The sequence below is a fragment of the Prionailurus bengalensis genome, chromosome D1 (assembly GCF_016509475.1).
Source record: "Prionailurus bengalensis isolate Pbe53 chromosome D1, Fcat_Pben_1.1_paternal_pri, whole genome shotgun sequence".
Taxonomy (NCBI): domain Eukaryota; kingdom Metazoa; phylum Chordata; class Mammalia; order Carnivora; family Felidae; genus Prionailurus; species Prionailurus bengalensis.
The window spans coordinates 15,236,143-15,250,865 of NC_057346.1; the positions used below are offsets into that span (position 1 = coordinate 15,236,143).

Sequence of the window (14,723 nt, forward strand, 5' to 3'; positions counted from 1 at the left end):
GGGCAATAAAATTGCATCATTTTGATAATCAGAGAAAAACAACAAGTGTATGAACACGTTTGGTACAATTTCTAACGGGACTCACTGCAGTTCTGGCTGCCGCCAAGGGCATAACGTGCGGGAGCCCAGACCAGCGGTTCCCGTCTATTCTCAGGGTTCCACACATGCGTGTTCTTACACCCTAGTACGTGTGCATACATTAGACTCACGTGCATTGCCTCTAACCTCACACTCACACCCGTGGTTTTGCCCTGTCGCGTGTACACGCCTGTGTCCTCACCCCCAGCGCTCACTCCTAGGTCTCTTTCATAAGCGAATTTGTAGTGCAGTTGTTTGGAATTTGGAGTATATTTGTGCAGAGCAGTAACATCACACATCACACATCACACAATGTGGTGGTCAGGTGTCTGGGTCCCTCGCTGAGGCGGTTCCTCCTCCATAAGGTGGCTGAACTGAATGAAGTTCTCATCGCACAGGCCCCCTGGCCCCTGTGTGCCACTGTCAGATAGGAACCGTCCCCAGGAGAGAGGAGCTTCCTACGTGCTTGTGCTCAGGACATGAAGAGAAGTGGGGAGGGTCCCAGGGTCTCCAGCAGGGCACGGGCCCCAGGAGCTCCGTTCTGGGGGCTCGTGAAGCCTGAGTTAATGAGGAGGCAGCACTCCTTTGAAAGGCTTCATTGTCGGAGGAGGAAATGACCGCACAAAGCCAAGCTGGAGAATGACTACCCTCTCCCATCAATTCATGAAGGGAAACTTGCCCAATGTCTAAGCCTTCACAATTGCCAGGCTGCTCGTAATTCATTCATCAAACATGCATTTAGTGACAATGATGTTCCAGGCACAGTGTTTGGCAGCTGGGGGACCCAGAGATGAAAAGATGCTGCCCTTGTCCTCACAGGGCCCCACGGACCAGCACAGGAGACAGAGAAGTGAGCAGCTAATTGCCATCAAATGCATTCAGCGTATGACAGAGGATAAAGACCATGCCACGGCAGGGGTCAGCAGTGGCAGAGGCGTGGGCTGGGAAAAGGCACAGCGGGCATCCAGAATGGTGATAAGCTTAGGATGTGTGTGGGGGGTGGGGGAACAGAGGGAGAAGGGAAGGAGGGGCAGACAGCACGGCTAAAACATCGATTGGAAAGTTGGCACAGACACCCAACAATGGCAGCGCATTCTCAACGTCCAGACCCCAGGGCCCCGCATTTCCTCTCCTGGGTACACACCCGACAGGCACACGTACACACGTGTATGGGTGTGCACAGCAGTGCCGCAAGGAACAGCTCCAAACTGGAACCTACCCAAATGCCTATCAATGGGTAATGAAATGGGTGAAACAATTCTATACACGCACCCAGCGGAAACCTATACAGAAGTGAGAGTGAATGATCTATAACCACACCCAACAGTGTGGAGGAAATTCACAAGTTCAAAATAATGTTGAGTAAAAGAAGCCGGATTAATGGTATGAACTTCACTTATATAATGGACATAAACGGGCAACACTAATCTGAAGTCAGCATGGTCGTCACCCTGGCCGGGGAAGGGTGGTGACCGGGAGGGGCACAAGGAGGTCCTCTGGGGTGTCCTGATGTCGTGTTCCCTGCTCTGGGTGCTGCTTGCCCAATGTGCTAGGAAATGTCACGGAGCCGTACGTCCACGATATGTGCACTTTTCTGCATAGGGGCTGGTGGCCGTGAGGATGGAGGGGAGGACGCAGAGTCACTAAAAAGCCCACATTTCTGGGCTTCTCCTCTGGCAAAAGAACTCTGGCCTCACTGGTACGGAGCTGGGCCACCTACTGCTCAGAGGGTAACTCAGAAAGACCACAGGAGAGCAGAGCAGAGCTAGAGATGCTTCCTGGCTGCCAGGAGCTCATCCGCAGATGCTCGGGCTGCTGTCCCATCACGAGCTGCTGGCGGAGGGGGAAGCTGGCCACCTCCTGCTCCTTGCTGCCTGCCTGAGATGTCCTGAGCACATCTCCCAGCTACTACTCCCGCACACCCCTGGTGCACCCCGCCCCCTCCCCCACTAGACTGGACACCCCTTGAGGGCAGGGGCACCTGCTCACGTAACTAGAACGGCTGTGCTCCAGAGTAGCCACCCAGCAGAACTCAGTGCTTGACAGGCTGGAGATCGGGAAAGGTAGAGGGAAGGATGCATACTATGGATATGCATAGTATATGGATATGCATATCCCTAGTACTGCACTGTACTCCCAGCTTTGGGCAGATATTGAAGTCTGAGTCCTCTCCCCAGCAGTGAGGCCCAGCCCTGGCCCAGAGAGAGATGCGCTTGCCTTCCTCCTACTGTCTGCCATCTTCCTCCTCCCTCCAGTGGGCTCCAGGCTGACGAGGCCGCTCAGGGCAGAGCTCCAGCAGCCCTCGGAGCCCAGACCACTCACGCTGGAGCGTGATTCATTTCCAGAGGCCATGGACCAGGCAGGCCCCAGTCACTAGCTCTGGGGCCTGATAGAACCTTCCTTGGTCAGCCAGACCAGAAGACCAGAAGAGCCAAGGCCTTGGTCTCCCTTTCACATCTGCTTGGTGGTGACCCCTGACTCAAAAGAAGCCTCCAGGGGTTGTGACCACCTTGCAGCCCCTGGATCGGAGGACTGACCCAAGACGGGCACCAGGTAAGGCTTCGGCTGCTCTTGGGTGACCAGTGCCCATTCTTATCCATGAATTTAGGTAGAAACATGGACATAAGCAGCCCCCGGGTTTGACCCGGAAGCCAGCTGGTCTTCAGGGTACTTTTCCCTTTCTCCTGTCCCTCTCATCATTGGGCACCGGGCCCACTTACCGGCTGGCCGGACCCAGGGCTGGAGCAGAAGATGGTGTACTTGCGGATCACCCCATTGGGCTTGGCTGGGGGGAGCCAAGAGACAACCACACTGCTGGCGGACGAAGGGACAGCTTTGATGCCTGCAGGGGGACCTGGAACTAAGTAGGGAGAAGGCCAGGTCAGTTTGGAGAAGGGAGGAGGTTAACCTTTGGGAAAGAATAACATGGTGGGGAGAGTGAGGCAGATCAATCTGGGAGAGCTTCCTGGAGGAGGCATCCTTGAGCCATGGTTTAAAGGGGGGAGGTTCCAGCATGGCAAACAGGTAAGGAGAAAGGTGATCGTTTGGGGCTTGTAACAAAGTTTCCAAGATGAAGGCATTGGGAAGGGCCAGCTTCAAAACTGTTTGGCCAGAACCAAGGACTTAGGACACTCAAGACAGAAACAGAACCCATGGGGATTTCACATTGATCCCTAGGAACTTAACCTGCTTCCTCTCCCAACGTTCAACTACTAGCTTGTATACAGACCAAACATATATACTGGTCACTTTGCTCTTTGGCCTGTGAGCTCCTTGAGGCTGGGGGCTCCATGGACTCGCAGAGTGGACTGTGTCCTGAGGGTCAGGGGCTGGCGTCAGCCAATGGGTGACAGGGTTTCCTGCCATGCGCCCAGGGCACTGCCCCTGGGATCCTGCTTAGGCCCTTTCTGTTTTTAGGAGGGCAAGTCTACTTGAGAATCGGCCGGGATATTCATCCTAAGGGGATACCAATTCATATGTATTCTGCCCTCCCACTGTCCCCATCTCTGGTCCTGCCTGGCCCAGCTGGGTCCCAGGGTTCTGCTTGGGAGACTGGAAGCTTCCTGTTTTCAGCTCCCCTTCATCTGTCCCTTGAATTGCTGTGCACTTGTCTTCCCTCCTGGGAGCTTTATATGCTCCTTTGAGGACAGTGATGGCATTCTACTCAACTCATTTTGCCTCCCTGAGTCTCAGTTTCCCCATAGAGATGATGGACATAATAACAACCACATTAAAGGTTTGTAGAGACAGTTAGTACTAATTAAAATAAAGCACCTGGCACAGTGCCTGCCACACAGAAGACAATAAACGGTGACAATAATCAGTTTTGCTCTAGCATCTACTGTGATTTTTAAAAAAATCTAGTAAGTGGTCAACACTTCTAGGCTAAATAAAATGACGATCCATCATGGCCATCCATCCAGGGGCCTGAGCCCTCCCTCACAGCTACGACCCTGATATCCTGCTTCTGCTGGTGTCTCTGCATGCTGTGGAGTGCAGGGGGCCACGGGTGGCCACTGGGGCTGGCCAGCGTGCTAACTCAGGTTCAGATCTTTTCCGCCCTTGCTCACTTCTTTTCTCCGCAGTAATCGAGAGGGGTATGTTGATATCTCCCCCACGACTGTGTATTTGTCAACTTTTGTAGTCCTGTCGGTCTTTGCTTTTATATATTTTGAGATTATGTTATTAGGTTCACAACAAATTCGAAACTGTTTTATTTGACTAGTAAATTGGGTCTTTAATCCTAACAGAGTGTCTTTCTGTAACTCTAATGATGCCTTTAATCCTTTCACATTGAACCTTTCTCTACCTTTACATCTTAGGTGTCTCCTATGAACAGCACATAGTTGGGTTTGTTTCATTGCTGGATGAGTCTGACAGTCTTTATCCTTTAATTGAACAATTTAGTTGATTTATCGTTAATGCAATCACTTATATGTTTGGGTTTAAATACCTCAGCTTACTAAATACTTTTATTTTCTTTCCTGCTTTTTTCTTTTTTTTTGAATCGAGTCTTTTAAAAAAATACTTTATTCCCCCTCTTTATTAGATTGGTTATTAGACAGCCTTTTAGGGGTTACTCAACGTGAACCTTTACCAAAGCCTAACAACATTAATTGGCACCTTTTTTTCTCTCAGACAATGCAAGAGACTTCAAACTTCTTACCCAATTTCTATGCCTCTGTTGTATATCTTAGCCACACACACACACACACACACACACACACACACACACACACACAGATATTAGACCCTCCCCAAGATGATATCACTATCACCATCATTTTACACAGTCAGTATTAATGGAGATTTACTCATGCATTCACCATTTGCTTGTTCTTTGCTTCTTGCATCATGGAACTCATAGCTGGGATCATTTTCCTTCTAGCTAAGGAATAATACCCTTTACTATTTCTCTAGAGCAGGTATGTTGGTGATACATTTTCTCAGTTTTTGTCTGCAAACGTCTTTATTTCATTTTAATCTTGGAGGGTATTTTGGCTCGGCATAAAATCATAGGTTGACAACTATTTTCCTTACACACTTTATACCACTGCATTGTTCTCTGGCTTCCTCGGCTTCCACTGTTTCTTGTCTTGTTTTTATTATTCCATTGTTTCTGATAAAGCAGCGGTTAATCTAATTGTTGGTCCTGTGAAGGTAACTGGTCTTCTTCGCTTCGGTTGCTTTTAGGAATTTTCCCTTTGCGTTTCCTGTTTAGCGGCTTTATTGCGATGAGCCTAGGTGCGGACTTCCTTAAGTTATTGCTTGTGGAGTCTGCAGAGTGCTTTTTGCTTTGGGGATGGATGTCTTTCATCAATTCTGAAAAGTTTTCAGGCATTTTTTTCTTCTGCCCCGTTCCCTTTCTCCTCTTCTTCGGGACTTCTTCTCACATCCTCTGTGCCCTGGATATTCAGAATGTGGTCCAGTTGTCAGCAGAAGCGTCACCTGGGAGCATGTTAGAAATGCAAAATCTCAGGTTCCACCCTAGACCCTACCGAATCAGAATATGAATTTTAATATGACCCCCAAGTGATTGGTGTGCACAGTCAAGTTTGAAAATCACTGCTCTATCTCTGACTGGCTCTTTTATTTTCCATTCGTGTGTCTTTCTGAGCTGCTTTTGGGTCTTCTGATCTGCCTTCCAGTCTACTAGTTATCTCTCCAGCTGTGTCTCATTTGTTACTAAATCTATCTACCGAGTCCTTAATTTCAGGTTAATAGTTGCTCTGGTTTCTAGATTTTCCATTCGATAGTCTCCAGTTCTCTTAAAATTTCAATCTTGTTAAGAATAACTATTTGAAAGTTCATATTTGACAAAACCTGTGTTTGGATTCCTTGTGGGTCTGTTTCTTTTATCTGTTTCTTTTTTTTTCCTGCTTTTGATCACGCTGTTCCTCATATTTTCTACTGGGTGCCAGACACATCATTTGCAAAATTGTTTGTAGAAATAGTTTGAGGCCTCAGATGATGTAATCTTCCTAAAGGGAGAATCTGTGTTTGCTTCTGACAGGGACCTGCAATCGGGGGTTACCTTACTCTAACTTCCAGGACTGAGATGATTTGAAGCTGGGCTGTGTACTTCTGGTGCACCTTTAATCCTACAGTGCTACCCTCATGGTCTCAACTCAAAGTGAGGGGGACCCGCCTGCCCCAACAGGCCCTTGACTCCAGTCCACGGCTTTCTAGTGCTGCTCCGGTTCTCAGCCACTGCGTCCAGATTCGGCAAATGTCCCCCACGGGGAGAGCGGTTCCAAATGCCAGGGTCACCTCCTGGGCCTCCACTCTCCCTTGGATCCTGGCCCAGTAATTCTGCACTCTCCCGCCAGCTCTCTGATGCCTTCAAGCAGGTGTTTTAAAAAATATTTTATCCGGGTTTCCTAGTGTTCTCAGCAAGAAGGAGAGTGGGTTTGAGCCACGTAGTCCACCGTTACTAGAAGTGCAAATCCTCTGACACGTCTCTCTGAGCTTGTCTCCACCCCTCCCTCCACCTTCCCCTCCTGCCTCCCTAGCACACACCTTCTGCTTCTCTGCCTAGATGCCCACAGGTTCTAACAGGCTTCTCTGAGGCCAGTCCTCATCCCTGCCCCCACCCCCAGCCCCTTCCTGCCATCTGTCGTCCACGCTTCCGTGAGGGTTACCTTCCTGCAACACAGGTCCAGCCAAGCCTCCTCTTTGGCTAAATATCTTTAAAATGGTTTAAAAGCCAGCTCAGCCTTCACTCTGATTTGGTATCCCCAGGGGAGTTGGGGTGTCAGCAAGAGGCTTTGTTGCTCATGAACAGCAAAGTCCAGTCAAGTCAGCCTGAGACCAAGTTATAGACTGGGGGATTCGGACGTAAGAAATGAGCTTGGGGGCGCCTGGGTGGCTCAGTCGGTTAAGCATCCAACTTCAGCTCAGGTCACGATCTCACGGTCCGTGGGTTCGAGCCCCGCGTCGGGCTCTGTGCTGACAGCTCGGAGCCTGGAGCCTGCTTCGGATTCTGTGCCTCCCTCTCTCTCTGCCCCTCCCCTGTTCATGCTCTGTCTCTCTCTGTCTCAAAAATTAAAAAAAAAAAAAAAAAAAGAAATGAGCTTGAATTTATTTGACTTTGTTTTCATTTTATCTTTTAATTTATTTTTGGTTTTCTCTACCTTTCCTGCTCATTTTTTCCTTGGAAACATGCAAAATCCTGAGCTGGCGGTGGGGTGGGGAGGGGAGCAGGCAGGGGGAGGTAGGTAGGGAGTCACAGTGTCTTTGGCTATTCGTCCAAGCTCCCATGGCAGAGCTGGAGCCAGAATGCGGGCCTGTCTGCTTCCCAAGTCAGCCGGAAAGAGCTGTAATAACTGCCATCGACACAATGGGAGAACCTGGAGGAGGTGGGGCCGGGCTGGTGTAGTGCCCGCTTGTCTGCCCGCCCGTCGGCTGTCGTTCTTTCCTGATCCTTGGGGACCCATGCCCCTCTGTCCCTCAGAGAAAGCTGTCCCCATCACCTCCACCAGGGGATTCACCATACTCGGGGGAAGTCTGCCACGATCATTCCGTTCCCCTTTCAGTGACTGGCTTCGCAAGATGCACGTTGCCCCAGGGTGGCCAATGGGACATGAGGATAAATCTGTTGAGGAGGGGTTTCTGGGCCGGTTTTTATTCACTCCCCGAGAGAGGCAGGCCCATAGGAGGAGGCCACTTCTCCGACTCTGAACTCGGTCTTGTCTGCCGTGATGCCGGGAGCCGCGGGAGGAACAGGTGACGTGCCGAGGACGGGGGCCCACGGAGTGAACCAACCCTGTGGAGCTGCCTCCTCAAGACCTCTTGTTACATGTGATAATAAATCCACTTACTGCTGAAACCTTTTTTTTTTTTTTCTTTAACTTGTATTACTCACAGCCCAAAGCTTCCTGTCTCCTACAGAATAGACGATATGGAGGCAAGAAGGTCTTCATTTGCCTCCGAGGAGCTGAGTGACATTCAGCAAGTTGCTTTAGCTCCCTATGCCTCACTTTTCTCACCTCTAAAATGGACATAAGACGTACCTCACAGGGCTACTGGCGAGGCTCAGCCACGCTTATGACCACATGTGGTACACATGTCAAGTGTGGCCGCTGTTCTGACGAGACCTCATCTGACAGTGGATTCCTTCTGGCACGGGGCCTCCCTCTGGGGGGCACTGAGCCTCTCAGGGGCGCCTGGGTCCTCCCGAAGCAGTCACTTCACTGCCAGCACCTTGGTAGCCATTAGGCACCTGCTGTTTGCTAGCACCGCACGTTTTAGAAAGGATTTTGCAGTTAACGTGCTTCTTGGGACAACCCAATGAGGCATCACTGTCCCCATTTTATCACGAGGAAACTGAGGTTCAGAAAGGTTAAGTGACTTGCCAATAACTGGCAGGGCTGGGACCCTTCTTCTGCCGCGCTCACGGGAGCCCCTCCGCTCTGCGGAGCCTCACGGTAGGGCCCCATTCCCTGTGAGCCTCTGCAGGCAGCTCTAAATCGAAAGGTTGAAAGCTCCTCGGAACTTTGGGTTCCCCTGTGGGGAATCCCTTACCTTTGTGAAACATGTGGAGGTGCTTATGGCTCAGACCTTGCGGCAGAATAGGCTGCAAGAAGTCTGGGGGCCCCAGTGGTTCCTCTCTGGAGGCTGGGAAGGTGCCCGTGTATGTGGTGCAGAGGCTCTGGAAGGGGCCGGGCTCTGAGCACAGTCCCCGTTTGGTCTCCACATAAGAGCAGGTGGCTCTGCCTGGAGCCGTCCCAGGAAACCTTGATGGGGGGATTAATGGCAGGAAAAGTAGGGCAGGCAGGTTGGTAAATATTTAATTGCTCAGAGCTTACGGCGTGGAGGGGGCCAATCTGAGAGAAGGGCAGGGCTTAGGGAGAGTGGGGAGCTGGATTAAACTGCTCTGTTCCCCAAGGGCTGGGCTGCCCTGGGAAGCTCTCTACCATCAGTCCCAGCCTGAGACCCTCCTCTCAACAACTCTCACCCTCCAGCACCTTCTGCCAAGTGGCACAGGAGGGGCCCAGACTGTGGGAACTTTGAGAAAATGGAGGCAGTGAGGGTAGGAAGCCATGACGGCGATGTTGGCTAGTTTAAGTACCCATTGGTGCCAGCCCCTCTCCACACAAACTCTTTTAAAATATAGCACCTGCCTCAGAAGGTTTAAGAATCAGCTAAGTGATGGGGCGCCCGGGTGGCTCAGTCGGTTGAGCGTCCGACTTCGGCTCAGGTCGTGATCTCACAGGTTGTGAGGTCGAGCCCCGCGTCCGGCCCTGTGCTGACAGCTCAGAGCCCGGAGCCTGCTTCGGACTCTGTGCCTCCCTCTCTCTGCCTATCCCCCACTCGCACTCTCTCAAAAATAAGTAAACATTAAAAAAAAAAAGTGACGGTGTTGGGATGACGTGAGGAAGGAAGCAGAGGCTGGCAGCAGGAGCCCAGAGCTGCGTGTGGGCACACACAGCACCTGCTGGACACGCTCCATATGAAGGAGGCCCCCTGGCAGTGTGGCCCTTCTCCCAGCCTGTTCTCTGCTGGGTTCTCCACTCCCCCACCTCCTCACTTTGTCATTCTGCCCTTGAGCTTTGGCTCCTTATTTTCCTCCATTTCTGCCCCAGGGTGAAGGGCCTGGAGATCACAGCTCCAAATGGAGGCACATCCCATTCTCGCCCTGAGAGCCTCCCCAGCATGCCAGAGTCCAGGGCCTGGACCGCTCTGGGGCCTCTGCCACGCCCCTAACCTGAGATGTGTGCAGTGATGATCCTCTCCCCCACCTCCCCCAACCCCAACCATCCGTCTCCAGAAGAAACCAGGCCGAATCTTGCCACAAAAAGGATGCCCTTGGGGAGGGGGTGGGAAGAGAGGCTTTACCTGGCCTCCGACCTAGGGCTGCAAGGGGAGCTGAGGGAGTGGGGAGTCCCAGAGCATCTCACTGCCACCTGCGGTAAGCTGTGTTCTCCTAAAGCGGGGCCCCAGCATGCTCAAAGCCACCCTGCAGTGACTTACGGGGACAGGAGACAGGACAGTGCCCTGCTCTCACCCTTCCCCTTGGACAGTGCTCAGCGACGGGTCCGGGGTGGGCGGGGAGGGAGCCTGGCCAGTGGGCGAGGCCGGGCTGGGCGCAGTGGAGGGGACTCACCATCCTCCTTGGTCTGGATATAGAGCACGCTGCTGCGCACGCCGTCCCCGGCTTGGGTGTAGGCCAGCACCTGCACGCTGTAGTTGGTGAACTTCTCCATGCCCCGCAGCTCCACCCGCTCCCGCGTCGTCGTGATGTTCTGCATCTCGCCCCACTCTGCCCGAGACAAGCAGCGTCGGAGTGCGGCCAGGCCGTTCGGGCCTGGGGCCCCTGCCGCAGCCCCTCGGCCAGCCTGGGCTCCGGTCGGGCCAGCTCCACTGGGCTCAGACCTCGACTCCACAGTAGTGGCGACCGGGGGGACCGCCACCTTCAGGCGCCGGGGGGCAGGTCTGGGGCTCTGCTCCCAGGCCGCGCGTCTCCGCAAGTGGCCCAACTGGGGCGAGCGGCATGTGCCCGGCCTCAGCCCCAGCTGACCTCGTACCAAATTGAGCTTAATGCTCTCCCTTTCCATCTGAGCACCTTTCCTCTCCTCCCCTTCCCCTCTCCATGTGAGGGATCCCAAGGATCTCCTGGAAGGGAGCCTAGGCCAGGTGGGATGGTCACAGCCATTCCGCTTTGCTGTCCCAGGGCCTCCTTCGGCTCTCAGGTCAGTAGGCAGTGTGTTACCCTGGGATGACGGGGGGCAGGCTGAGGCTGCCTCCTCTGTGTCTGACTGCTCCTGGGCCAGCACCCTGAATGCTCAGTGGTGTCTGTGAGTGGCTAAGCCCCTTCCTTTCTCCCCACCGCTGGGGACACCCTCCCCAGGAAGCACCCACACTGAGAACCCGGGCGAGGCTGGTAGAGGGGACAGCCCCCGCCAGGAAGGGCCGGGCCTTCCTCCGGCTCAGTGAGGACCCGTCATCTGACTCTGCCAAGGAACTTGCTATAGACGGAAGACGAGTTTAGGGAGAGGGTCCCACGGGAAGACCAGGGTCTTAGAAGGAGGAAAAGAGACAGGCTCCTGAGCTGACAGCCATCCACTGGGACCACCGGGCTTTCCAAAAGACGGGCCCAGACGCACTGGCTGAGGACGGGCTTCGTAGGAGACAGGTGCCTGCAACCCACCCCAGCACCTCACCGGGGACCCGGTGCAGGCAAAGAGCCCGAAGCAGAGAGCCTGGCCAGGGGAGGGCAACAGTCTGCCCGGGGCCAGGGGCATGAGAACACTGCGCCCGGCCTGAGGCAGCTCCAGGTCAGTGCAGGGGGAACCTCAGAAGCCTGAGCAGTGGGACCTTTCTTTTTAGGAAATCAGAAATCAGGGTAGTCCTGTTCAGGACCGGAGCCAGAGAAAGACCCCAAAAGAGGACAGTATGGCCAACAACCCAGGTGACTTTAGGGAAGATTACAGGCTTAGAAAAGAGGAAGCAAGGGGCGCCTGGGTGGCTCCGTCGGTTAAGCGTCCGACTTCGGCTCAGGTCATGATCTCACGGTTTGTGGGTTTGAGCCCTGCGTCAGGCTCTGAGCTAACAGCTCGGAGCCTGGAGCCTGCTTCGGAATCTGTCTCCTCCTCTCTCTGCCCCTCCCAGGTTCATGCTCTGTCTCTCAATAATAAATAAATGTTAAAAAAATTAGAAAAAAAGAAAAAAGAAAAGAGGAAGCACGCTCTGGAAGGCCAGGGACCACCCCTTATGCGGCACAGCAGAAATGCACGAGGCTGTCCCCCAACGCATGAACTGAGGACACTGCCAGAAACCCAGCTCCTGAGCTCCAGGTCTCTGTGCTTTCAGAGGAGATGACAGAGATAGAGGCAAGAAGGACACTTCCTGTTGGCAGTGTATCCGGGCACAGCAGCATCCAGGTGGGGAAGGGGAAGGGGAAGGCAGGTGCCCTGGAGAAACGACCATGAGCTAGAGTCTCAGGTCCTCCTGGGGAGAAGGGAGGGCCCCGGGGCTGGAGGCAGAAGGTTCAGGATCCAGGGAGGTAAACTCACGGGGGCCCTTACGGCCCCCAATAGAACATTTCCATAGTTGGGGATGCTGGGTCTCTGCCTCGCACAGCGGCAGACTTCCCTATCACTGCAGGGTTCCCGTGGCCACCAGCGGGCGGGGACTTGGTGTGTTTGAGGCTACACATGACTGTTTGGACCCGCGCGTCCCAGGGCGAGGAAGGCACACACAGGGTTGGTTGCTGTCCCTCTGCCATTCCTACCCCGGCTTCACTGCATGCGCTTCCCCACCCTTCTCCGGGTCCCAAGCGGCTCATCTGTGCAGACCGCTTGCCACGGCCTGGCCAAGGGGTGCCCCCTTCCCCCAGGTCCTGGTAGCCCCGCTTCCCCCTCTTGTCCCCTCCGGCCTAGGTGGTGAGGACTGTTCCTCGGTGCCCCGCCCTCCTTCCACAGCCCTCTGCAAGCAGCGCCTTCATGAAACTCTTCAACCGCCCCATTCGCGGGTACCTCCTGCTCCCTGCCCGGACCCTGACCGAACATCCACATGTGACATTAGAAACACACGTGCACCATCACAGCTCCAGCCATTCCCAGACACACTGCCGTCCAGGAGCAGCTGGCGTCCCTCCCCCCACCACAGGGGCGACCCACCCTGGTCTCTGGCTCTGGCTGGGGTAGCACGTGCAGCAGAGGGAGCTGCGCCTCTGCCAGACATCCCATGGGAAGATGCTCAGCTCCAAGCGTGGACACAGACCCTGCACCTCTCACCCCGAGACCCGGCCTTCACTCCTGGCAGACTCACCCCCATCCACGTAGAGGGACCAGAAGATGACACGATAGCCTTTGAGGACGCCATTGAGAGTGCTGCGTGGGGGCTCTGACCAGGAGATGACCGCCACATCTGAGGTGATGGACAGGGCCCGGACGTTCTCGGGGGGCTGGCTGGGCACTGTACGGGGCGGGGAGAGAAACAAAGGGCCCCGTCAGGAGGTACAGCCCGACATCCGTGCCCCCCGCCAGAGGAACATGGAAAGAGCTCCTGACAACGAGTGAGGAGAGTCTGGGCTGTGTGGCCGGGAAGTGAAGCAAGTGTCCTCTTCTGGGTAAACAGAGGTCCTCACAGTCTCAGCGCCTTGGCCTCCCGGTGGCCCGTTCCCCGTTCTGGGTAAATGCCGGGGGCAGAAGGTGATGAACTCTGGGCACGAGCCCATGGGGATTCACCAGTGGGCACCGAAGCCCAGGGTGGATGCTACAGAGCCTGGAAGATCTCCACGCCAGCCCTGGGTCTTATCTGATGGCTGCTGGTCCTGCTGTGTCATCTGACCAGGTGGTCTGAGCCCAGCCTGGCTCTCGGGCCCCTTGTGTCCTTAATGCCAAGCTGAAGGGAAGGAAAAGAAGGAAGCAGTCCCCTCACCCTGGTGAAGAGGAGAAGGGGAGCCATAGACACCTTTAGGACTTCTGGGACCATCGCACCTTTGTCCCTTGTCCCTGTAACATGAATATATCAAAATCTCCGGGATGACGAGAAAGCACTTTCTGAGGCCAATGTAGGTGGTCTGCCCTGCCTCTAACCTTCCCCATTGGAAAGCCATCTTTGAGCCTAACCCAAGTCCTATCCCTCTCCCTCAGGGGTTTGCCCCGGTGCAGGCCACTTTTTCTGAGATGGCAGACGGCAGGGATGCCAGGTTCTAGGAGCCACCTTGGCTGGGGAGAACTTTGGTGGCCCTTCCCGCTGGCTTCCGAATTGCGGGGGCCAAAGGGAAGGGCCATGTGTGCTTTGCTCTGAGAGGGAGGAAGGAGGCACAGGCTGGATGGAAGGTAATTAGATCCCATTGCCCCACAAGAGGCAACTCTAATTTTTATGAGCATTTAAATGATAATACATCATCGTAACGATCCTCTTTGAGAATGATTATTGTTTCATATTACTTAGGTGTAAAAATATAAGCACCATGTAATTAGGGACCCAGTGTAATAAACTAATACAGATCGCCCGTTCGAACAAAATGAAGGTAATATAATTATGGAAAAGACACTACTGCTAAAGCAGGGGCCCTTGAATACCCCAGGAGGAGTGCTAATATTGCCAGGAAACGATCGGGATCTGACAGGCTAACGAGGGCCTTAATTAAGTATGAAAAAGTGCCGGGCAACTGCCGCCGGAAACTTTCTTCCCTCTCCTCCTTTGTTTTGAAAATGACTCTACAGCCCACGCTGATCTCGCCCTCCTGGAAATTCTGCACCCCCCACCCCCACCCCCACCCCAGAGCAGGGAGGCGGTGACCCGATGAAGGCCAGAGGCGGGCCTGGCCCTGGAGGACAGGAAGCTCAGTGCATGGCGGGGCATGTCCGTGTGGGCTCAGGGCAGCTGTTCCCCTGGACGCGCCTTCCCCGGGGCATCCTGCATCCACGTCACTTGGTCCCGTATCCCGCCTCGCTCTCAAGCGAGAGTATAACAACGGGGCGAAGATAGAGTACGGGATTCAGGGTCTGACCTGGATTTTGATCCGGGCTCCATTCGTTACTACATAGGTGATTCTGGACAGGCTACTTAGCTTGCGTGAACCCTGGCTCCTTGTGTGGGTAAGGCCCTAGAGGTCAGTGCTACGGTTCTCATAGGTGTCCCCGAGCCGACAGCACCAGCGTCATCTGGGAATGTATTCGAAATGCAAAACT

General features: G+C 54.1%; 1 protein-coding gene across 1 annotated transcript in view; it reads right to left on the reverse strand.

Annotated features, from left to right (window-relative positions):
• The window catches only part of DSCAML1 (DS cell adhesion molecule like 1), a 348,705-nt gene that overhangs the window by 17,123 nt on the left and 316,859 nt on the right, over nucleotides 1–14,723 (reverse strand). Inside the window, exons 18-20 of the mRNA XM_043579447.1 lie at nucleotides 12,850–12,996; nucleotides 10,184–10,339; nucleotides 2,799–2,938 (exon numbers count right to left, since the gene is read on the reverse strand). Of these exons, the coding sequence (XP_043435382.1) occupies nucleotides 2,799–2,938; nucleotides 10,184–10,339; nucleotides 12,850–12,996 (443 nt within the window). The remainder of the gene's footprint in view (nucleotides 1–2,798; nucleotides 2,939–10,183; nucleotides 10,340–12,849; nucleotides 12,997–14,723) is intronic.